This window comes from Anastrepha obliqua, chromosome 4 (assembly GCF_027943255.1).
Source record: "Anastrepha obliqua isolate idAnaObli1 chromosome 4, idAnaObli1_1.0, whole genome shotgun sequence".
Lineage (NCBI taxonomy): Eukaryota > Metazoa > Arthropoda > Insecta > Diptera > Tephritidae > Anastrepha > Anastrepha obliqua.
In genome coordinates, this window is record NC_072895.1 from 31,726,727 (window position 1) to 31,753,165 (window position 26,439).

Consider the following 26,439-nt stretch of genomic DNA (forward strand, 5'->3'; position numbering starts at 1 on the left):
AAGCCCCATCTTTCCAGTAGTTCAAAAAGTGAAGAAGCAACTTGGGCGAAATCTCCGACGAAGTGCCAATCAAATGGCGAAAGAACTGAAAATATCAGACCATAGCATCCGCCGCATACTGAAAAATGATCTCAAAGTCAAGCCTTACAAGATTCAAAAGGCGCATGATCTCACACCAAAGCAGCAACAAATCAGACGTGAGAGAGCGACGAGTTGCTTCACTTGGCCGAAAGCAGTAAATTTCCGAATATTGTGTTTTCTGACGAGAAAATTTTTCATATTGAGCAATTCGTAAACTCCCAAAACGATAGGGTTTCTTTAACCATCTGTCAGTACAAGAATTTGAGCCATCGATTGGACACAAGGAGGCAGCACCCGCCACAGGTAATGGTTTGAGCCGCTGTAATAGCAGATGGGCGCTCTCCAATCGTTTTTATCGAGCCTGGCGTCAAGGTAAATGCGACAAACATTTCAGTGGCAGACCATGGACGTCTTAACAGGACTCGACACCGTCTCACAAAGCTCGAGTGAACCAAGAATGGCTAAAAGACAATGTTCCGAACTTATTAACGTCCACAAATTAACCATACGCGAATCCGATGGATTATTCTCTTTAGGCCAGCATGGAGAGTAAGGTCCGAACTAAGAGATTGGCCAGCCCCGAGGCGCTGAAAAAAGCCATTGTCCGCAAGTGGGCCAAAATACATGAAAGTCACATTTGGGCAGCTTGCGATTCGTTTCTGGACCGTCTCAAGGCCATAGTCAAGGCAAAATGTGGTCATATCGAGCAAAAGCAAATTGATTCTTAATTTTGTATTATTTTTACACATTTTTTACTTTGAATTGAATAAAAGTAATTTTCTAAACTAAATTTATGGCCTCTTTAATTGGTTACTCTTCGAGTGCCGGACCCTTTAGTTGCACAATAAACAACCAATCAACTGCTTCTTTGATTGCTGTTACTTCCTAATTAAATTATTATTATTATTAAATATTAAATATTTACGTGATGTTTCACCCCACCATTTAACATAAAACAAATTTACAAAATAATATTACAAAAAAATGCAATAATATTTATTCCGGAAAAGTCCTGGGAACCCCACGCCATTCAATTTCCAAACTCGTAGCTGTATTTACCGGTCATTGGATGATGGGCACACACGCAGAATAGCTGGGCTTATCATTTAATTCCCATTGTGGAAGTAGTGGTGACCTTTCATAGAAGGAAAGTGTTAAACATTCTTTCTGTAAACGTCCTAGTTTGGCAGCTAGACGATTAAGGTTACTGGGTGCTCCTTTCTTCGACAGCCTGGGGCGGTGTGCCAACCTAAAACCCATCAACCTTCTCCGTTTACATCATCTGCTATGGCTAGCTGTAGATATCTGCCTGTTGGAAGTCTCTCAAAATGACATCAAAACAACGCTGTGTGCTGCTTGGGGGTGCCTGAGTGGTATTTCAACCATTTCACCTACTGATCTACTCTGAGATCTTTCATTTTATTGAATATAAAACCAAAAAAAACATCATCCTCGGTGTTTTGCAAAGTTTTGTTTTTTTATCTTTAAATACAGCTAAGAGAAATATTCTTGCGCTGCTCAGGTCATGTCAGCTAATGATAGAGGGGTGAGCGAGCACCGCTGTTGGGATACGGTACACTAGACAGGGCAAGTTTACTGGGGCGGCAGCCCTTGGTCGGGAAAAACCCGAGTCATTCCAGTAACGTATAACCGGCTGCCATGGGAATGTAAGAAAGATGTACCGCGGGGTGGTGTCCTTTCACCCTTGCTTTTCAACTTCTATATCTCGAAACTCCCCCAGCCACCAGAGGGAGTCTCCATGGTCTCATACGCCGACGACTGCACGATAATGGCGTCGGGCAATGAAATTGATGGCCTATGCTCCAAGGTAAACGACTACCTCGCCAGCCTTTCTCGCTTCTCCAATGCGAGGAATTCACAACTCTCTCCCACTAAATCCACGGCGACCCTATTCACCACCTGGACAAAGGAGGTCAAGCTACAACTCAAGGTGAAAGTCGATGATATACAAATTCCGATGGTTAACAATCCCAAAATTTTGGGAGTTACCTTTGATAGCTTGCTCTCCTTCTCAGCGCATACAACCGCTATTGCAACTAAAGTACAGAATCGCAACAAGGTTCTCAAGTCGCTCGCCGGCAGCACTTGGGGCAAAGACAAGGAAATGTTGCTGTCGACTTTTAAAGTAATAGGCCAACCGGTTCTAAACTATGCTGCGCCTGCCGCCTGGAAGCAGTGATTCGCAGTGGACGAAGCTTCAGACCTGCCAAAACGCTGCTTTAAGCACCGTGACAGGATGCCTTCTGATGTCACCTGTACATCATCTACATAATGAGGTCCAAATGCTGCCTGTTAAGGAGCATAAAAAACAGCTCAGTAAGAAGTTTCTACTCGGGGGTTACCGCTAGCCTCACCCATGCAAACACCTGCTTGAGCCTGAGCCACCTCCCAGGCACATCAGGAGGCATTTCCTCAACTACGCGGACGAGGTCTCAGACAAAACAAACAGACAATTACTGGTTCGGACAGTGTACAGACAGGCCATAAACGACATTCATCGGGAGACTCTCACCACCTTCTTAACCTCCCGACCCCGAATGCCGTTATCGGAGTCCAACCACCACCAATCGCAGACGAAGAGCTCCGACTTCCCCGAGAGTCCCGCGTAACCTTGGCACAATTACGTTCTGGATATTGTAGCAGATTAAACTCCTACATGTCCGGCATGTTAAGGCACGCCGCACGACACTAACCACCTTTTCACATGCCCCATCAAGCCCACTCATCTAGCACCACTCTCCCAACCTGTCAAAACAGCAAGTTTCCTGGGCCAATTGTTAGATGAGCTAGACGAAGACGACCGGTGATTACACTACACTGACAAAGGTACTGCTGCAACAACAACAGCAAGCACCACTAATATATTAACAACAACAACAACAACAGTGGTGCTTGCTGTTGTTGTTGTTAATATATTATATATATATTGCTTTGAATCCTAGGCAAATTTTCGTTTAAACTCTTACACCGAAAAATTTGGAAATTCAAATGACTTTGCATCATTAAGGGGGGGTAACGTTTTTAAATTTTTTTTTGTGCATTTTTTTTTATTTGGTTTTTTAAATGAAGAACCTTTCAAGAATATTCTGTGAAAATTTTAGATGAATCGGAGCAAAACTTACAAAGATACAGCCATGTAAGTGTTGCTACCTACCTGGCTCAACCGCGCGCCATTTGTACTTTAAAGCGTTGTTCCCACAACTTACGTTTTCAAAGTCGGTGCCCCTCATAACTTTGAAACTACTGCACCGATCCTTTTGAAATTTTGAACACTTTTTCTGTAGATGTTTTACAAGGTAACGCCGAAGAGTTTTTTTCGAATTTGTTGATACTTTTGTTTTTACGGTAACTAATTCACCGATTTTTTACGCGAAAATCGTGTTTTTGACTTTAACGTGTTCCCAAAAATCGAAAAATTTTTAATTTCAAAAAACGCTCTCGGCGTTACCCGGAGAAAACGATTATCTAACGAAATAACTTTGGTTTTTTGATTTCAGATGATTTAACACCGAGTTATGAGGGGCACCGCAAAACTACTTTTTTTTGAGATGCGTCCGAATAATTTCTGCCATTGCCGTCTTTTTAAATATTTTTGGATGAAAATTTCACAAAATATACTTCAAATGCTATAGTTTTATGTAGTAAAAGATTTGACGAATAAATTTTAACTGTGTCATCAAAAAAAAATCATAAAAATGTGCCTTTTTTTCCATGAATTAACGTTACCCCCCCCCCTTAAATCGTTTTTTTTTCTTTTCCCCAGCACTTGTAACTTTGTCGCTTAGAATGTCAAATTGCAAATTTTTCATTGCAATGTGGCAACTTTTACTCTTAACGCCAGCGAAATTATAATAAGAAAAATATTTGCAATTGCATACTTTTAGGTGTAAATGCGCGGTCGCCAGATTGCGCATACATTGTTAACATTAAATGCACATTCCAGCCACAAAAGCTGGTAGCACAATGAACCTGTATAAGTGAATAATTGTGTGTGTGTGTGCGTGTGTGTGTGTGTCACCACAAAACCACTGCAAAAGCACAAGACAAATGCCCGAAATTGCACATGAAAATAGAAAGGAAAAACAAAACAGTATTTTGTTACACCTACACACACAGAATACTTCTACACATACTAAACAACTAGCAATACCAAACACAAATTCCCACACACCTACGCATAAACAACGGTTGCCTTTTCCCCAGCTCACTCACTGGGCTAAGCACTTGAATGAAGGGTGCAGAGTGAAGGGTGAAGGGTGACATTAAATTGCTTGTCGTGTTGCTGAAATGAAGTAATTGAAACGAAATATTTACATAAATCTGTGTGTTAAATGCAACGAAAATGTGAAAATGTGAATTTATTCTAATGGCTTTCCTCAACTCGCATCACAATTATAGTATCTCGTAACAGCTAAGGTATTTCGCAAGAAATTGAAAGCTTAAATCGCTTTTTGTGTTTGTGTAATTTGCCCTGTCTACGTGGCACAATCGTTTTCATAGCGATAATTTCATCACCAACTTTTAGTAGATGAATTTTCATTTGGATAATCTGGGAAGTTGTATGTTTAGCTCAAAAATTTTTTTTACTTGTGCCAAGATTTGCTCCAAAGTACTAATGAAGCAAAGAATTTTCACTGTGGATTCCCTCATAAGCAGCTTAGCATAAATCTTGCTATCAAAATAAGCTGAGCATGAGATTAGTTTGTAGATGAGTGTGTCAAATCTCAAATGTGTGGCTTTGAAATCAATCTATGTGTGTGTAAATACTTACATATGTATACGAAGAACGTTCTCAATTCAAGTATCGTACATAAAAATATTAAATATGCCTTTAGATCGATCGTTTAAGATTTACAAATCGTACCCAGCGTGCGTTGTTGTAGATTTTCTTTATCTTTTCAATTACTTCTTGCATTTGAAGTTTGCCCTGTGCCCAATAAAAATTAAAGCATATCAAATACATACATAGTTAGCAGTTCGACGAGAGTGCGAAAATTTTGTATTAGGAAATATTATACACACAAAATTTGTCGCTCTTTGTGAACAACAGTAAAATATCCTATGACCGTTTATTCGTATAAATATCGTTGAGGCCGATTCAGTGGTAGAGTACCGAAGTGCCTACTCATGTTAGGCATGAATATGCATGCATTAAACTGCTGCAATAGTTCATTCATTTGGCACTACAAGCCACTCACACATAAAACTCTATGACTGCACAACCCTAACTGAGAATCTACTTATAAGCGAAAGCGCTTGTAAACAAAGAGCGAGAGCGCACCTCACCAGAGTGCATTACAGAGAGATGCATGTTTGCTATTATAGTTCATTGCGCTCATAACTTGCAAGGCAATTGATTTGAAACACAAATGATTCGAAAGGTTATACAACAATAAATTTATAATATATATTTGAAGGGTACAACAGCACAAAAGCATAACCTGTGTAATTAAAAGAAGTAGATATATTTTACTTTGTTCAAAGACTCATTTATTTTGTACAATAAATGTACATTTATGTTAAATGTATTGCGAAGCCCTGCAAATATCAACTACAATCGATCACACCTTCTTTGATGCGGAGACGATTTTTTTGTAAAAGGTTGTATATTTCACAATATTTGCGAAAATGGGAAAACAGGGTATGCTGAAAAATTATTTATTTTGTTTTATTTCATTTCTCAACATATGCTATAATACAAAAAAGCGTCCACTCATTTCACTGTAATGTAAAAAAAAAATATACAGAGAATTGCACCGCAGCCCGTGTTTTCATATTTAAAAAAATATTAAAATGCCGCATTTTATTAGATTAAGTAACCGGAAGTATGCGAAGGTAATGGATTTAATGCAAATATTGATAGAGCAATTTTAGTATAAGAATTCCAACAACTTACAACAGCAACGCGCAGTGTCTCTATCGTTTCTAATATATTCGCACTTACATAACAGTTTTTTATAGCTGAAATAACATCAATGCTTTGCTAGTAGACTGCTGCATTAAAAATAAACAGGCACAAACACACAGACGCAGCAGCGTGTGTTATACAAGAACAAAACACTTGGAGTTCTTAGTACAAAATAAAAATTACATGGTCGTGATTTTTTTTTTTTTTTTAACGTCGATGCCGTTTCAAGCACAGAGCACTGCAAAGCAACATAATTGAGAATAGAAAATACTACAGGAGTACAAAAAAATGTATTTGACTTACTTACTCAGCTATCAAACCAATTTTTGAAGAACGGACTGGTGCACTAAAATTTAAAATTTAAAGTCGAGGACTCTTGCACCCGGTGTGACGGGTTCAAAAAATCGAATTTTTTTTTACATTTTTCGGAAGAAAAACATCTTAAAAATATACTATAAAAATTTCAGACAGAAATTTTAATTATCTTTAAAGTTATAGCTAAAACAGGAGAGCGCGCCGTAGTGTGTATGAAAGCGTGTGACACGCCAGCAGCAGCTGTTGTCGAAACTTTAAACGCGTTTTGCTCAACATCATGTTTTCGAAATTTCGAGAAATCACTGACTCAAAATTATTCAACCGATTTGGCTAAAAATTTAACCCGTTATTCTAGACACACATATCTAGATCCCGGACCTTTAAAACATTTAATTTTTTAATTATAAACCATTTAATTTAAACAATTTATGAAGAAAACAAATAGATTTCGAGAACTTTTTTCACAAGTCCGCCATTTTTTTTTTTTTTTATTTTTAAGTATATTTTAGGTTCGGGACCTAAAATAAAGTCTACAGAATAATAATCTCTTTGAATTTTTTATTTCAGATAGGACTTTGGAAGGCTGTGTGTTTCCCCGAACCAACTCATCTTTTTTTAAGGACTCCACTTTGACGTCAAAAATTTTAAACAAATTAATATAAAATTAACTTTAAAAAAATGTTTTTATATACTTCAAAACACCAATAAAAACATGTAAAAACTTTAAAACGATCACATTTTATTTTCTTTTTAAAAAAGATTCATAAAAAAACGTCGAAATTTCGGTCGTTACACTGGACTACTACCTTTAGCTCTTAAACACAATAATTATTATACACATAATAATTTGACGAAAAAAATTACAAAATTAAAAATCCATTTTTCTGCCATAATCAAAACAATTTCCAATTTTATTATACTTTTTATCATCAAACTACAAATTTGTAAGCGCAAATATGTGCATTTATAAAAACGACGATTGTTAACTTTAAGCGAAAAATTTATAAAACCAAAAACTACATTATCCTCTGAAGCAATATTCAATTGAAGCACGTACAAATGATTATTGAAAACAAGTAAATTAAAAAAAATAAATTACAAAAAAAAATCTTTTTTAAAAATATACGTAAGTATATGTATATGTATGTAGTAATAAACAAAGTAGAACAAACACACTTTGAGTAGGCTATAACAGAACAAAACTTGCTTGGCATGAAATTATTGTATTTCCTCCATCCATCTACATACTCTCGTATACATCTTGTACATATACATATATGTGCATGTGATTATATTGGTTACAAATATATGTAAGTGTGTGTGTGTTTAATTGCAATTATTAATCTGTTTAGTACTTTTTTTCTAGTGTTAAGTAATTTAGAAGACTTGTACGCGGTGATTCTCACGATCGCACACCAAAATATTTCCATTCGACATGACACCAACACCCTCGAGTCCTTTGAATTCTGAACGACCAGAACCCCATGAACCGAAGGCCCTTAAGAATGTGCCGTCAGGACTAAAAATCTGTATGCGATTATTACCCGCATCGGCGATTATTATATAACCCTGATCATCCACAGCGATGCCCCTGTAAAATAAATAAGAAATACAATAATTTATTCATAAAATATTTAGGAGTAGATTCTACTTAAAACACGCTAATAGATTAGTAATAGAGATCAGATACAAGGTAACTATAGGCTAAGTTTAGTTGCGATAATTAAATGAAATTAAAAAAAAATTGTTTGCCGAATCACTTCGATGTCAAGTCACAAAGTGAGCAGTCGACTAAAGTTCAATGACTTTAAAGCAGCGGATGGGTGCTTAATTTTGCGCCACCTTGTTTCTCCAAAGTTTTTAGCAATACAGATTTTGCAAAAACGAATATTTTAAAACAACTTAGCAATATTTTTTATTTCTTTTTTTTCTCACCGTGGGAACTTTAGCTGTCCGTCATCAGAACCCTCTGTACCGATGGTTTTTAGAACTTTTCCGTTGACGTCGAAAATCTGTAAATTGATTTAAGAAAATTAGCTGATTAATTTATTTTAAGCATTTTTATTTATATAATATATATTTTAAGCACTTAACATTTTCATGAATTTAAATGGTTAATTTTAATTTTTAAAAATATTAAAACAAAATGTTTAAAATATTAAAAATAGCATGGAAAACAATAATGAATAATTTTAGATTTTAAATTTAAAAAATTTAAGAAAACATTTTTTTTCTAATTCTATGATTTAGAAAAGACCGTGGAAAAAAAATTTAATTTCTAAATTTTAAATTTATAAAAACAATGTTTAAAATAAAATAAAATAAAAATAAGGAATAAAACAATAATAAAAAACTAAATAATAGAAAACTTTAAATAAATTTTTTTTTGAAAAAATAAAAAATTTTAAAATTTAAAATAAAAAATAATATGTGAAAAAGTAAAAAAAAAATTAAATTTGAAATATTTGAAAAACTAAAATTATATTAAATTATAAAATGTTAACAATAAAATAAAAAGAATACGAAATATAATACGAAATGAAACAATAATAAAAAACTAAAAAATATGAAATTTTAAATAAAAAAGAGAAAAAGGAAAAACAATAAAAAAAATATTTCTAAAAGTAAAATATTTTATAATAATTTTTTCACATTTTTTTTATTCGTTTTATTTTTTCAAATATTTTTCCTCTTCTCTATTAAAAATTTAATATCTAAAAGTAAAAAATTTTAAAATAATTGAAAGAATAAAAACATTAAAAAAAATATCTGAAAAAATAAAATGTTTGATTTTTTCACATTTTTTGTTTATTGGTTTTATTTTTTCAAATATTTTTCCTCTTCTCTATTAAAAATTTAATATATTTTAGTTTTTTATTATACTTTTATTTCTTATTTTTATTTTATTTTAAACATTTTTTAAATTTAAAATTTTTTATTTTTTAAATATTTTTTTTTAATTTAATTTTTAATATTTTTTAGTTTTTTATTATTGTTTTATTTCTTATTTTTATTTTATTTTAAACATTTTTTAAATTTTAAATTTTTTATTTTTTAAATATTTTTTTAAATTTACAATTTAATATTATTTAGTTTTTTATTATTGTTTTATTTCGTATTATATTATTCATTTTACTTTATTTAAAACATTTTAGATTTAAATTTTTTTTCAAAAAATTTTTATTTCATTTTTTTTAATTTTATTTTATAAAGGTTTACATAACAATAAAATTATTATACAAACTGAAAGTAGTGCAGCGCTAGCATCGGAGGCTTTCGGCTTTTTTTGTTTTTTTATAAATTTAAAAACTTAAAACTTTTAGAACTTTTTTTATGTTCAAAAACGTTTTTTTTTTAATTTTATGAATTTAAAAAACTAAAAACTTTAAAAATTGTTTGAATTTAAGATTTAATATTTTCAAACTTTTTTGTTATTGTTTTATTTGTTTTTCTTTCATTTTTAAGTTTTTTTAATTTTTTATACGCATTTGATTTTTTGTCCTCTTTCTATGTAAGCTAAAAACCACCAATTCATTTTCTGATTGGTCTTCGGAGTCGGAAGAATAATTATAATGCAATATTCTTTCGCATGGAGTTTTTTTTTAATTAAATATGCGAAGTATACGAATAAATATTTGAAGTAAAGCAACCCAACTGCGTTTTACTGCAAGTGCTGCTTCTACGATCCGACTTAAGGTATCCTTCTAAACATAAGGACCTGATTATCTGTAAAAAGCGTCCGCCATATTGCATCTGCCATTTTGAATTTTAAAAGACTAGCACAAATATTTGTAATAATCGGCCTCAAAAAAACCTGTATGCGAAAGTTCATTAAAACCGCCCCATCGCATGATATTTTTCCCCCTTTTGAGGGGCATTGGTCGGATAAAATGACATCAACTCTGTTAGTCAAATATTTTTAAGACATTCTCTCACCTGAATTCGGTGATTATTGGAATCGGATACAATAACACGATTCGTATTCGAAACAGCGATGTAGTGTGGGTGTTCAAGTTCTCCTTCCAACGGTCCCAGTTTGCCAAATTTACCAACAAAAGTGCCATCGGATTGAAAAACCTGTAAGGATAAAAATATATGTACGAATATGATTCAGATGTAACTAGACGATACCGATAACTAGATATGAAAACCGTGTGTATGATGATAATCGAAATTTAGATAGGCTTTAGATTTTGCAAAGAGATTATCAGCTTGTGTGGGTGTACGTGTAAGTGCGCATGGAGGACATTTGCATTGGCAAGATTGTAGGCATGCATGCAAGCAGACTTATGTATGTGTGGAAATCTTCTGTGAAACGGAAAATACAAATATCACAGATTCATTCTTTGCTGTTGTTGTTGGCGTAATTTTCATTATTGCTGTTGCTACAGCTCTCTGTAGCCGTCAGCCCACTAAATAAACTTCCACTTTATTCATTTCACTGTTGAAAGGATTGATTGGCAGCGATTGAAATGACATTGAATGGGTTGCCAAGTAACGGGGAATTGCCGTTTCAAGCAGATAAACGAAAGCAACAGCAAAAGGATTGTGCGACAAGAAGACAGTTGTAATGATTAATTGCAAATATTTACATATTCACAATGCAGTTTTTGTTGTAGGTATTCAAACGAATTCACGAATATAGTTTAATCGCACATACATTTGATATATGCAAATCTAAGGTGTCTCGTATTTGCCCATGTGATAAGAATAGATTCGATTAAGAAGTGTAGTGAATTTCTGCCTAAGCAAAAATAGGTATATAAAGGGTGTCCCAATATGGTCCTTTAGTTAGGCATTTGAAAAATGCGATGTTTATTTGAAACGAATAGAGCACAAAATGCGATAAATGGACGTCTCGTGACGAAATAAATAATGTGGCAATAATAATTAGTGACATGAATGAAGAGGTCACCACATATTGACAAGCTTTGCGGGTTTTTTTCCTTAATTAATATAAATCTTGTTTTATTTATTTCCAGTTATATTTCATCCTATAATAAAAAAAGTGCGTGTAGCGTAGTACACATAGCAGAAGTGAAACTTTCAAGGCAGACAAAGAAAGAGGGAGAAACCCGAGAGAGAAAGAATATATATCGAAATAAATTCACAACATTTGTAGAGAATACAAATAGATAAAATTTCCAAAAATGGAGAGGGGTCGACCGATGTAGGTAAATGCCGGACACAAACCATGGCAACAACGCGCACTACTCCGAGCGTTTATCACCCGCACAAACGCAGCGATTCCAGGACCGCAGCAACGACACAAATTACCGCAAGGCAATACCAATAAATCCGACGCCGGAATGGATAGCACTTTATAGTACGCACAAGCACTAGCCAGGAAACGGAAATAAGCATCAAAAAGTACGCACCAAAAAAAATGCCAAAAACTTGGGACCAAAAACGGCCCCAAACAGTAGGCACCAAGGAAATATAAGGACAAAAAGTAGGCACCAAAAATAATATTTCCTACAAGTATGCACCAACAAACAAGCGCCAAAAAATAGGCAGTGTTATTTCTCACTAGGCCTTCTTTCTTTGGGGTTATTTGAAAGCAAACGTGTACTTCAGTAAGCCAGCAACAATTCAAAAGCTAAAGGATGAGATAATTCGGCACATTAACGACATAGAACCTCAGTTATGCCTCAGCGTTATCGAAAATTTGGACCAACGGATGGAGGTGTGTCGCCGAGCCCGCGGCGGCCATTTGGTCAATATTTTGTTTTACACGTAATTGAGCCATACCAGTATTATCATAATGAGGAGAAATTACAATAATTTCCTAAAAAATGTGTACTTTATTCAAAATCAACACCGGCCCTTGAAACTTAACCGCCCTTTATATGAGTTATAGCTCTCTCTCTCCTTTTCGTCTACGTTATATCTTTTTTCTCTCTCGCAGAACGAAAATGCCTAAAACGTTGCATGGCCTTGAAATTTTACTTTCCATTCTCGCTTGTGAATCGACGTCTAAGCAGTTTCACTTCAATAAATCCAAATAAAAATAATAAATAAATAAGACATAATTCAATTCAATTTCCCTCAAAATGTCACACTTTTTATTAAGAATTTTTAGAAAATTGTTGGGTTTGCAGTTCTAGTTAATTCAAAAGTAAAATTGACGTGACTCAAAATTCTCGTTGATTTTTAATAATTTTTTTTCTTCTTTTTATATTAGATTTAGATTTATTGGAGGTTTGCACTTCGACCTCACGCAGTTCCCTTATTAGACTTAACATAGAGCCTGGTTGAACTGAGCTTATGTGCCCCGTTATAGCGCTGCATTCAAGGAGAAGGTGCATTGGAGCTTCCTTGGGTTCAATAAGAGTAAGTGGACTGTACCCCAATCATGTACGGATGACTGCACAGTCTGCAATGCCCTAAGAGCATTTTTATATGGAAGAAAATGCATAACATCGGCAACAGAAAAACTTGTCAAAACTCAACTCGAATATTTAACCACTTTAAAATTACACAATGTTATTCTAAAATTTTATGAGCTATAAAATTACGTACACAATTTTTTTTTTTAATAAAAATTTGTCTACTTTTTATAAATCCTGTGCCAAGTCTGAATTTTAATTAATATGGTTTTATTATGGAATAAACTATATTTAACTTTTTTTTTTTAAATAGTTAAACTTGTCAGTATGTGGTAACCTTAGCACCATTCATTCAATTTCACGCAGTGCAACCAGCACTTCGAAAACATTTTGGCATAGCGCCGATTTAATCTCATGGAAAGGACGCCAAAAACTTTCTTTCAATTCAAGAAAAAATTATTGGATTATCGTAGCGAAAACTTAACCATCTTAATGGGACACCCATTATCCTAAATAAGTACGTTATTGAAGTATTTTTTATTTGGACTCACCTGCACTCGATGATTTTCTTTGTCACAAACGTAAATGAAACCCAATGAATCGGTTGCTATGCCCCAAGGATAATTAAATTTGCCATCGGTCATGCCTTGAGAGCCAAATGCGCGCAAAAAGCGTCCTTGTGGGTCGAGTACTTGTATGCGATGATTATATCTATAAAAAGGGTGGAAAAAAATTTTAGATAAAAACTGAAAAATTATAAAATTTTTTAGAATTAGAAAAATCAAGTGCATGTTGGGTATTTTGCTGTAGGTGGTATATGAAAATGCCCTTGGGACCGCTGGGAGATCATTTAGAAACAACTGGACATCAAAGAGATTGATACCAAATACCATTTAAGTCATATTGTATATATAATATACGATGCAAAACAAAATTCCTATATTTTCAAAAAAAAAAATTTTTACACAATTTTTTTTTTAATATTTTTTTAGAATTTTTTTTTTTATTTTTTTACAAATTTTTGTTTTTAATTTTTTTTTAATCTTATAAATGTGTAAACTTAAAACTTTTAGAATTTATGATATTTTCAAAAATGCTTTTTGTTTTTAATTTTATGAATTTTAAAAGCTTAAGATTTTAAATATGTAATATTTTTAGAATTTTTTATTATTGTTTTATTAATTTTTTTAAGCATTTTTTTACAAATTCGTTTTTGAGGAAAACTTTTTTTATGTAAATTTTTTTTTACATAAATTTTGTTGTTATATAAAAGTTTTAGAATCAAATGGACAACACAGATTTTGATCCCAAAAACCATTTAAGTCATAATATTTCTATAATATATGACGCAAAAAAAAATCCAATATATTCAAAATTTTTTTTTAAATATTTTTTCACAAATTTTTTTTTAAATTTTATAAATGTGTAAATTTAAAACTTTTAGAATTTGTAATATTAAAATTTTTTTTTTATTTTAGGAATTTTAAAAACTTAAAACTTTAAACATGTTTTTAATTAAAGATTTAATATTTTTAAAATTTTTTATTATTATTCCATTTATTTTTATTTTTAATATTGTTTTACAAATTTGTTCTTCAGGAAAACTTTTTTTATGCAAATTTTTTTTATAAACCTTTTTTTCATATAATTTTTTTTTATATAAATTTTTTTTTTACAATTGTTTTTACAAAACTTTTTTTTATATAAATTGTTTTTTAAATATACATTTTTTTAACATTTTTTTTTCTTTTTAATATCTTTCTTATTTAAAATTTTTTTAATAATTTAGAAACAATTTTTTTTTTATCGTTTGTTTTTAATTTTTCTTTTAATAATTTAGAAACAAATGGACACCACAGATTTTGATCCCAAAAGCCATTTAAGTCATAATGTTTCTAAAATATGCGAGGCAGAATAAATGTCCAATATAGTAAATTTTTGTTTTTTAATTTTTTTTTTTCATGAACATTTTTATACGTAAATTTTTTTCCAAATATTTTTTATTTAAAATTTAGTTTTTATTTAAATTTTTAATATTTTTTTATTTGTCTTTTATTTAAAATTTTTTTTAGTAAAAATATTTCATTTCATCTCTTTTGTGGAGAACTCATTCATTTTGATAGATATTCTGCTAAAATTTTGCACAGCATTGTGTTTTTTTATTATAATCTCACTTATTTCCGAAAACATCAAGATCGACTCACTTTATAAACAGATCTAAGGCTGTTTCTGAATGAGCTTTCATTAAAAAGGGTGAATCGCCCTGCATTAAAATTTTTTTGTAACAAATTTTTTTTGTTTTACAATTTTTTTTACAAATTTGTTTTATTTCATTTATTATTGATTTTTTTCTTAAACTTTTTTTATTTAAATTTTTTTTATTTAAAAGTTTTTTTAATTATTAAATAATTTTTGGTTTCTGTTAAAATTTTTTTTTTGATATTTTTTGTGGATAACTCCCTGATTCCGAAAACATCAAGATCAACTCACTTTATAAACAGATCTAAGGCCCTGCATTAAAATTTTTTTCTTTTACAATTCTTTTTTTACAAATTTGTTTTAGTTAATTTTTTTAATTTTTTTTTTTTTAATTCTTTTAATTAAATTTTTTTTATTTAAAAATTTTTTTAAATTAAATTTTTATTTAAAAAAAATTTTTTTTTTAATTGCATTTTTTTCATTTTTATTATATATTTTTCTTCTTTTTTGTGAATAACTCTATCATTTTTATAGCTCATATTCTGCTAAAATTTTGCAAAGCAAATGATCTAAAAGGTTGTTTCTGAATGAGCTTTCAGTGGCCGTAGATCCATTTTCAAATACCGCAATCTCGATAACCGAAGCCAATTTGGTAAAACGAGCGACCCCATTAAACGTAGCAGGCCTCAATTAGACAATAACAACTATCACAATTTTGCCCAGAAAAAAATTGAAAATCCATGCACCACGCAATTGTGAAGGAACAACTGGGCTTGCTTCCCAACAATAATGCACTGGCTTACACATCACTATTACCAGTCACTGCTATTAATACCAGTCAGCAGGCGCCGTATTCATCGGACTTGACTCAGTGTGACTTTTTCCCGGTTTTAAGACGATTAAGACGTTGAAGGTGAGTTCGTAGAAGAAGCTGAAGGTTATTCTAAAAGCAGCTTACGAAAGGCAATTTGAAGCCTGAAAAAAGCGTAGACTTCAATCAATTCAAATACTTCTCCCACAGACGCATTTTTGATCCGACACCCACCCCAACATTTCGTGGTTTTCCCGAATTCCTTGCAACGAGGTTTGAGAAAGATTTTCGTCATTCACATTGAGGTCCTTAAAGGTTCTCCGTGCGCATGATAACTCAAGTAAAAATTAATATAAGTATAAAATATTTCAGTGAAGCATGGAGAACATGCTACTTCTCTTCAGAAGCAGTGACGGCGCTAACAGGCATAATGATGAACCCCAAAGGTCCTAGGCGAACCCGCAGCCGATTACTTAATACCGCCGTTTTATCGATTTTGCTGCATGCAGCTCCAGAATTAGCGGAAGCCACTACATCTCATATGTAAAGTTTATGGAATCAATGTACGGATTCACTGCCCTCAGAGTATTCTGGCGATTCGCACTGTATCAGAAGAAGTCATTATGGTTAGTGCACGACTACTCCAAATCTACTTAATAGCAAATGACTGACAATACGCAAGGAAGCAAGAAAGCTTAGTATGAGCACGTGGCACGAAAAATTAATTTCGTCCCTCAACAGACGCTAGATGTAACGCTTGATCGCCATAATCTCCAAATGGGTTAACCGAAAACATGGACAGTTCGACTTTTATCTGACCCAAATACTGACTGGACCTTGGTGCTTTGAACAGCAGAACATGTTTTGTTTGTCTCTCCTCGATTTGAGTAGGAAAGGGCGGAGTTAAACATTAAGGTGAAGAAGCTAATAACGGTTTTTAACCTAGTGGATAGAATGCTTGTCTCGGAAGATAACTTATCCGTTGCCTGTAATATGGCAAAAAGTATTATCACAAAACTGCGTCGCGTTGAACAACAGCACAGGTCTTCATGAATAGGCATTAGAGCGCTCCTCCTCCCGTGAAGTGTTACTTGACGGTTGTTACGCGGCGAGAGGGAGGAGGAGAGAGGTGGATTTTTAGTGGGGGAGTCCAAAGAAAAATCTCACCGGCTTTCAATGCTTTGTGCCACCTCAAAAAAAAAAAAAAAACAACAACAAAATACATATTACTCTTTGTGCAAAGCTTTTTGGTATTGAAAGTGGGCAAAGTGGGTCAGCAAAATTAATTTCCAAAGCAAACAAAATAAAATAAATTTTTTTCAAAATTACTCAAATTTGATACAAATGATGAACCCAATAAACAAATACAATACAAGTAATGCCACTGATGTTACAAAGCTGGAACCCGCCTTGTACACGAGTTCGTTTGATTCTAAAAGCTGACTGTCAGCCCAAATTAAATTTTCCAAATATACAAAGTTATGTGAGCGGCCGTCGTATCCGAATGAGTTGGTGCGTGACTACCATTCGGGATTCACAGAGAGAACGTAGGTTCGAATCTCGGTGAACACCAAAATTAAGAAAAACATTTTTCTAATAGCGGTCGCCCCTCGGCAAGCAATGGCAAACGTCCGAGTGTATTTCTGCCATAAAAAAGCTCCTCATAAAAAATATCTGCCATTCGAAGTCAACTTGAAACAGTAGGTCCCTCCATTTGTGGAACAACATCAAGACGACGCGTACCACAAATAGGAGGAGGAGCTCGGCCAAACAGCCAAATATAATGTACGAGCCAATTATTCATATAAACATATGTATATATAAATTTCTTTCCGGACCGGTTCTTTACTTGTTTTTCTTTAGATTTGTTTTTCAATAGTTCCGCTTGATTCTTGTGGATGCTCGCTATTGATCGCTTCCCCTTTCGAAGTGAATTTCTAGTGCACAAATCAGCTGGCACCTGCCAAAATTGCTGTTATTAGCAAGCAGTCTTAAATATAAAACCGTCTGGCTTTTCCAAACTGAAGAACTTCAGAAGCAAAGCAAATGGGTCTGCTGGTGAATGAGGACAAAACGAAGTACCTCCTGTCAGCAAAAAAATAGTCGGCGCACTCGCATATCGGCACCCACGTCACTGTTTGACACGACGGGTTATAAGAAACGTCATTTATTTAAAAAATACCAGCTTTAACTTGGTTAACAATGGCAGCCTTTAAATCAAATGAAGAATCTATCTTGCCAACAAGGATTACTTTGGACTAAGTAGGCAATTGAGTAGTAAAGTCCTCTCTCGACGAACAAAACTAGTGCTCCACAAGGATCTCATCATACCCATCCTGTCATATAGTGCAGAAGCTTGGACGAGAGCAACAATCGACCCTTGAATAGTTAAGAGTTTGAGGGAAAGATTCTACGTAAGGTTTTGGAACTTTGCCCGTTAGCGATTGCGAGTTTCGTAGGCGATGAAACAATGAGCTGTATGAGCTTTACGACGACATAGACATAGCGCAGCGAATAAGGATCCAGCGGCTGCGTCGGCTGGGTCATGTCGTCCGAATGGATGCAAACGCTCCGGCTCTGAAAGTATTCGATGCGGTACCAGCTGGTGGTAGGAGAGGAAGAAGAAGACCTCCTCTGCGCAGGAAAGATCCGGTAGAGAAAGACTTGGCTTTACTGGGTATTTCCAACTGGCGCCGGTTAGAAAGAGAATAAAAGCTTTGTTAAAATCAGGGCAGTTATCGCGTCAATCAAGAAGAGAAGAAGCAGCAGTCTTGCCAATTTGTAAAAGTAACCTCTAAACATTTTATTATATTTTTTCTCCATCAACCATGAAACTCTCTATGGAATTTCTATGTGAAAATCGTTTTTCATATGACACATATTTTTTTGGCACAATCACACATTTCCATTCCATCTCATGCATTATTTGCATAAAACTCAATTGGTACCTCCACAAGTGATTTCGGTACATAATTCAAGCATGTTTGCTTTTAATCGGCTCAACTTCTTCATTTCCAACCACTCACCGAACAAATAACAAATTCAATTACGCACCTCCTGCTGTTGAATCCATTAGCACTGAGGCTGACTTTTAATTATGTTGAAAACAATTGCCCTGAATTGCTATCGTCACAATACTCGAACGCAAAAATAAATGTGGGAACCGAAAGTTTTCCTCATTTCCGGCGTAAATATTGGCTGAATGGAAATTAATTTTGTCATTATTATGCCGGATTAAGCGGCGAAAAGTGAGATGTTGGCTGCCACTAAGCCAGCCGTCAACTGTAACTTACGTGACAGCCAGTGGCATTTGCTTTATAACGCGTCCTTTATCCGCTTAACGTTCTCATCCGAAACCTCACTGATGCACAAGCGAGCAAACAAAACATCCTCCCTCACGTAGGATGCAGACCATCCGCACAGCAATTGTAGGTACTTGCGAATGCGTGCACATGGTAGCGATTTCTATTTGCCATTTGTTGCAGTTAATTAAAAAGTTTCTTTGACGGAGTTAATACGCGTACAAACAGTCCCCTTTGCAACTTAATATTTACATTACCTATGGGCGGGCAGTCTCACCACCCATTCCAGTGTCATGTCACTCACCTGTCTGCGATTATGTATTGTCCAATGCGATTGATCGCCACACCAGCCAAGCAATCGAACTCGCCCGCACGTAAGCCAAATTCTCCGAAAGATTTAACAAAGATACCGTTCGAGTCGAACACCTGTACACGATGATTTGACGAATCGGCGACGATGAAACTATTATCCGGGCCGACTGCTACGCCGCGTGGCCACGTGAAGGATCCGGGCTCGCTCCCCCGTCCCCCCAATTGGAACAGCTGCTGCCGTTTGCGCAAGTACAATTCCTTAAGGGTAGTACCTGCCACTCCGGTTATACCGGCTGCTGCTGCTGTTACCGTAGGGGAGGTAGGGGAGCCTACCCCGTTTTTTGAACCGTCATCATCGGATGAGCCCAGCTCGTTGGCCTGCCGCAACGGCAGCCCTAAACTCAAGCGACGCGACACGTCACTGGCATGACTACGACTGGCATTGCTACTGCCGCTGCTGCCGACGCCAGTGCCATGGCCATGCGAGGACGATGCCAGAGCTGAGGCGCCACTACCGCTACTAGACGGAGTGTCTTTGGCAGTCTTGTTGCCATACTTGTTCTTTAAGTACCGCGCCCAGGAGCTCAACGCCTCGCCGTCTTTGCTGTCCGCTGCGGCGGACGTGCTGGAGCCGGCGGCGCTGACAATACCGCTGCGTGCTGATGCGGTGCTTCGATCGGTGGCCGGTGAATTGTCACGCGATTTCAATGCATGCGAAGAGCGACTACGAGCCAAATCCGAGCCGCCATAACCGGCGTATCTGTAGAGATGTGGAGAGAAGAGAAAGCGTGGAATTAGAAAAAATTTATTAAAGCGCAATCGTTAGACGGATGGATTTGAAGAAAATGTAATTAGGATTTACTGTTTTGCCGTCAATGAATAGAAGTTTAAAATGTGAAATACGCTAAAAAACAAAAATTATTTTAAGTACTAAGAGCTGGGTTTCGCAGTTTCGATTGTCTAAAACTTTCATTGTAATATTTTATTGAAAATTCTATGAATTTACGAAATCATTGAATGTTGTGCTTTTATGAAAGTACGAAAATATTTGTCCTTCTTTTCAAATTTATATGGCTGGCTGAGCTGAAAGTGACTTTAAAAAAGACCAAACCCGAAAATGAATGAGAGCTGAAAAGAAAAGGCTGATTTGGATGGCATCTGTGTGGCCATAAAACCTTTACATCTTTAGCCTTCGCAAGCTTCTTCTCCATTCTAAGATGTTTACGTTACCAGTTACCTTATGTTTAGCAAGCGCATTATAGGAAATGTTCCTTAGTGGAACGAAAATTTAAACTACGCATTGACCTAGAAGATTTGATGTTAGCGGAATTGTAATAGAAAAAAGTCCTATCTTGGTTGTGAGGCTCTTTTTAATGGGAATTTAACGAAAATGAAAATAATTGAATTAAATGGAATCATCATTGGTTTTACCAAATTGCTTATATATATCATAGTAAACAATTTTTTGGGCTAATCTGATTGAAAAATAATAAAGTATTAGAACTTAAGCATAGTTTTCATTTGTCTCAGTTTATGAAAACTGTTAGAAACTTGGGTCAGAATATTAAGAAAAAAAAAGGTGAAGTTGCTTTTTATAGTCGTAGCTTCGATCTCATGAATAAAAAAGGTTACTACCAGTGATTCCGTGTCAAACGATTCAAGTGTTTTGGCATTGTCTTAAATTTTTGGGGTTTATTTATTTGCAGGCTCGAGAATATAAAAAAAGAAGACCGAAAAAATTTAAGAAAAAAATTAGAAATGAAATTTGAGATTTATTATATTTGGTAGGGAACTCTTTAAAGTGGAATATCTTCGATTATTTTTAACATATAAATTTTTTTTAATGAAATATTATCGATTATTTTTAATATTAAAAAAAATAATAATTTTTTAGTATATAATACACTTAAACAAATTATTTTTAAGAATATAATAAAATTGGAAGGCAATTTAAAAAAAAAAAAAAAAAATGAAAAATAAAAAACCAAAAATTAAAAATTAAATTAAAAAAAAACTATTTTTTTTCGTTCAAAATTTCCGGGAACACTACTTTTTTGCCATTTTTGAAAATCACCTCCACTCAGATATTTTTCTTATTTTTTCATTGATGCCATAAAAACTATGAAACCAATCTTTGAGGAGGCTGTTCTTCAATTGCCAAAAAATAATTATTCCCAGAATTTTTTAAGAAAAAATTAAATTTTTTCCAAAACGCTTTATCCCAACCTTTAATAAATTTCAATTTTATAATTTTCGTTTAATTTTTTCCAAAGATCATATTTTTTTCTAATTTTTAAGATATAATAGGTATACTTAAAAAAATTTAAATTTTAAACTGGAATAATTACAATAAAAATTTTCGATATATTTGATATAATAAGTTTGAATTTCTTAGGAGTTAATATACCTACACAAAGTTTTGTTTTGAAAAAATTTGTTTTTAATAAATTTTTCGTGTCATTTTTGGAAAACACCCCCACGCATACTTTTTTATATTATCTCTTTCAATCTTAAAGAAGCTGTTTTCCATAACTAAAAAAAAAACATTTTTTTAATTTAAATTTTTAAGGAAAAAATTAAAGTTTTTCACAAAATTTTATGCCAAAATTTTCAACCATTAACATATTTCAATTTATTTTTTTTATTTTTTTTTTTTTGTAATTTCTCCCAAAAAATTGTTTTTTGTAATTTTTAGGATATACTAGGTTTGGCAGCCGCATCACACATAGAGACAACGATGCCACTTAGACGACGAGATGGGTTCGTTGTGAGTCCGCTAGGATATACTATGGTACACTTAAACAAAAAAGACTTTGGAATTTTTTGGGATGTAATATGCTTACAAAAAAAAATTCAAACAATTTGGCGGCATACTTTAAAAAAAATATTTAGCTTTTTAGAATATATTTAACAAAAACAATTAAAAAAAAGACCTTTTTAAAATAAATTTTATTTTTCGCTCAAAACGATTGGGGGAACGATTTTTTTTCTTTTGTTTTGAATTTAATTTTTGAAAAACAGCCCCACGCAGATTTTTTTCTTATTTTTTCATTGATGATACGAAAAATAAGAAAACAGTCTTTAAGAGGGGTGTTTCTCATAAATAACAAAAAAATCATTCCCAGAAATTTGTAAGAAAAAATTTAATTTTTTCCAAGGATACGAAAGAATTAGAGGAACTCTATGAATTCCTCGAACGGATTTTTTTTTTTCAAAATTTAATTTTCTCCAAAAAAAACATTCTTCCAAAAAATAAAATTTATTCTAAAAAGTAAAATTTATTTCAAATTTCACAAAAATTTAATTTTTTCCAAAAGATAAAACTTATCCCAAATTTTCCAAAATTTTGAACATTTAATAAGTTTCATTTTTATAATTTTTTTTTGTAAATTTTTTTAACATTACCCAAAGAAATTAAGAAAAAAATGAATTAATTAATATTTAATTTCTTATTTTTTATTATTTATTACCAAAAAAATTTAAGAAATAAAATTAATTGAAATTTTTTTGATTTCTTAATATTTTATTATTTTTTTTTTTTAATATTTTACTCAAAAAATTCAAGAAAAAAATTTTTTAATACATAAAAAAGCATCGAAAATATTTCCCTTTAAAAAACTTTATGCCAAAGCTTTCAATATTTAATAAGTTTAAAATTTAAAACTTTTTTTATAATTTTGTAAGTTTTTTTTAAAACTTTTCCCAAAATAATTAAGAAAAAAATGTGTTAATATATTTAAAGTTATATTTAAATTTAAATTTTATAAAAAGAAATTTTAAATTGTTTCACTTATTTTTTTTTTACACAAAAAATTAAAGAAAAAAAATTCATTGAAATTTTTTTTTAATATTTTATACTTTTTTTTAATTTTTTACCCAAAAAAACTAAGAAGAAAATTTGTTAATATATTAAAAGGAAATAAGAAAATATTTCACTTTAAAAAACTGTATACCAAAATTTTCAATATTTAATAAGTTCCAATTTTATACATTTCTTTTTTTTTTTGTAATTTTTTAAATTTTTTTAAACACTTTACCCAAAGAAATTAGGAAAAAAATGTGTTAATATATTTAAAGGATTCGGAGATATTTCGCTTGAAAAAACCTTATACAAGAATTTTTAACATTTCATAAATTAAAATTTTATAAAACATTTCTTTTATTTTATTTATTATATTTTCCAAATCATTTAATAAAAAAAATTAATTGAAATTTTTTTGATTTCTTAATATTTTATATTTTTTTAAATATTTTACTTAAAAAAATATATTAATATATTTAAAAGAATCGAAGATATTTCACTTTAACAAACTTCATTCCAGAATTTTCGACATTTAATAAATTTAAGTTTTATAAAAAAAATGTTTAATCTTTCCAATTTACTTATGCCAATAGTTTATGCCGACAAGTTCTCTTTGCAAAAATGGTCAAGATGATGGAGACTTTAAACTGCTTCACGATTTGCTACATCGGTAAACAGTACGGCAATGAAGGTGATTTTCAATGTAAGACAGATTTTCGGACCCCAAATATCAAAATGCTCTTAGGACAATTTCTTGCTCAACACTCAGCAGCCAATGACTTCTAACTTCATTATTCTTGAAGGCAAAAGACTCATTATATCAATTTTATGTTTTCAGTGCTAATTGCATCCAACTGCCTCTTTTCATTTCAACTGTTCTGGCTTCGAAAAAAATATATCGTACATTAATTACTCTCATGAGAGATATTTTGTTTTTTTTTTTCATATCAAAGATTTTAAAAACTGTTTAGCCGACTTTAAGATGGAAATTAATTTATACTTTATTTACTTTTGTTTTTATTTTGCTAAAAAATATTAAAAGGTTTTCCACAAATAATATTTCTTCTTCTAACTTATTATAATTGCTCGTTAATTGTTTGCTCGTGTTAATTTAAAAAAACGTTGGCAACAACTAACGTAAAAAAGTGTATATTTATAACCAATTACAGCACAATTAAGAAAGAACAAATTAAGTTTTAAATTAGTGCGAATTCAACAAAAAAGTTGGTTTGGTTGCTTTAGTTTGATTTTTCAACAAAAACAACAAAAAACAGAAACATATGAAAGAAAGGGTAGTGAGCGATGAGCACTGAACCAAAAAAAAAAAAAACCAAAAAAAAAATATGAGCGATATATAGTATATGTATGTATGTATGTATGCAATAGTACAGTAAATGAGAAACAACAAAAATAAATTAGAAAGAGAGAGCATAACGCGCAACAAACACATTTAAAAAGCGCGAGCACTTGAGCCCAGAACCAAAATTGATACTAAAATATTTACACTGCGCCATTTAATTTTTGAATTTCGTAAAAATTGGCTACTTTAGTTTTGCATAATTTTTAATAATTGTTTACTTTTGAATTTTATGAAATTACCATACATAAATATGCAAAATATTTTTACTTTTTTTTTTGTTTTTTTTCTTTTTTCCTGCATTTTGTTTTTATAAATATGTTATATTCTGTTTTCAAAAAAAATGTATTTAGTTTTTTTTTCTCGCACCTTGAAGCCAAGTAAGCAGATGGCGATGCCGTTGTGGGCGATACCGGCTCATCCAAATCGTCGTCATCATTGCCGATCGCATGCGAGGAGCGACTGCGCGCCAAACGGCTGCGCCGCTCCTTCATTGCCAAATAGCGCGAGCGTCCGGTGCCATAGCGTGAGTCCGAATCGTCACCAGTGCCGTTGGCATCCTCATCGAAGGAGGCGGTGGGCGTGGAGAGCGATGGTTGCGATACAATTGCGCTGCTCTTGCTTTTGTTTAGAAAGCGGCTTGTGTAGCTGGAAAATTTCGTTTTAATTGATTCGTTTCATTTTTCGATTCGTTGCGATTAATTAAAATTGACTGTTTTTGAATTGTGAAATTTATTGAAATTCTTTGCCGAGCATAAATTAAAATGAAAATCTCGCCGATTTTACATACTAAGTATTTTGTTCATCGACAAAAAAAAAACATACAATTTGCAGATGAAATGATTTAATATGGAAAATAGTTAAAAAAAGTTGAAAAGTAGTGAAAAAACAAATAAATTGAGTATTCAGATAGGCATACATAGAAGTTGGTGTTAGTTGGTGTATTAATATTTTTTGTTATATAGAGATAATTCAACTATAATATACAGGCATTTAGCAATAGAATTTGAGCCGTTTTCTTTTAATCCCACGCAAGATTAGTCATGCAATTTCGCTTTTGAATAACTTGTGTGCTAAATAAATAAAAAATGATTTTGATTGATGGAAATCTTCATTTTCTCCCTTACGCGCCATTGTTTGTTTTTTTTTGTATTTTTGTATGCAACAACTGTCTAATTCACAAGTGTCAAATATGATTGACGTACGACGCCATTTGCAAAAATAATAAATCTTAAATAAAATCCGATAGGGTGATTAATTTTGCGCCACCCTGTATAATTATGAATTATTATATAGCAAAACTAACGCAACTAATAGCAGAAAAGGATATACAGTGTAGCGCTGCCAGAAGCTCAGTTGTGGTCAAACTCAGAAAATGAGCCCGGCATTTTCGCGGATGGCTCCACGACCGAGCATGACTCCGTCTATGGGGTCTACGTGGAATCCAGCAGGACAAAACTGCACTTTGCTCTTGGAATGCATGCATCTGTGTTTCAAATATCCCAGCTTCGATTGAGGCTCTGGAAGCCAACATTACTAAAGTTATTCACGAGACACCCACCGAAGTCTTCCAGCGAGTCATTCAAAATTTGTGTTTACGGATGACGGAATTACGGCGCAGTTTGGGCCAACATTTGAAAGGGCTTACCTCCAAAAAAGAAATGTCATGAATGGTTCTACACAAAAATAGTAAAGATTGCCCAATCAATTTGAATTTTCGCTATTTGATTTCAATTTAAAATTCGATACCTCTAAATTGATCACCCTTTATAACGATAATTATTACTATGTTACCCTGTCAGAAATCAAAATAGATTAACGAAACCAACGCAAGACTGAGTCTTGTCGAGGCCCTATGCTCCCGAGAGGAGTGAACAAGAAAAACAAATTTCAACATTGAAATAAAGCGAAAAAAAATTCAAAGCTGTTGAAAACACGTTTTCTGAAATTGGCACGCAGCATAACTCAAACAATTTTAAATATTTTTAATCAGGTTTTTCAC

The 26,439-nt window shown here is 32.8% G+C and overlaps 1 protein-coding gene across 5 annotated transcripts in view; it reads right to left on the bottom strand.

Moving 5' to 3' along the window:
• Positions 1–7,044: 7,044 nt before the first annotated feature.
• The window catches only part of LOC129246254 (RING finger protein nhl-1), a 110,056-nt gene continuing 90,661 nt past the window's right edge, over positions 7,045–26,439 (bottom strand). For 3 of the 5 annotated variants that reach the window (XM_054884920.1, XM_054884922.1, XM_054884921.1), the window contains 6 exons: positions 24,807–25,085; positions 19,271–20,038; positions 13,206–13,365; positions 10,262–10,402; positions 8,261–8,337; positions 7,045–7,916 (listed from right to left, as the gene is read on the bottom strand). In XM_054884920.1, the coding sequence (XP_054740895.1) occupies positions 7,703–7,916; positions 8,261–8,337; positions 10,262–10,402; positions 13,206–13,365; positions 19,271–20,038; positions 24,807–25,085 (1,639 nt within the window). In that variant the 3' untranslated portion in view covers positions 7,045–7,702. The remainder of the gene's footprint in view (positions 7,917–8,260; positions 8,338–10,261; positions 10,403–13,205; positions 13,366–19,270; positions 20,039–24,806; positions 25,086–26,439) is intronic. The other 2 variants (XM_054884924.1, XM_054884923.1) reach the window with 1 other exon arrangement.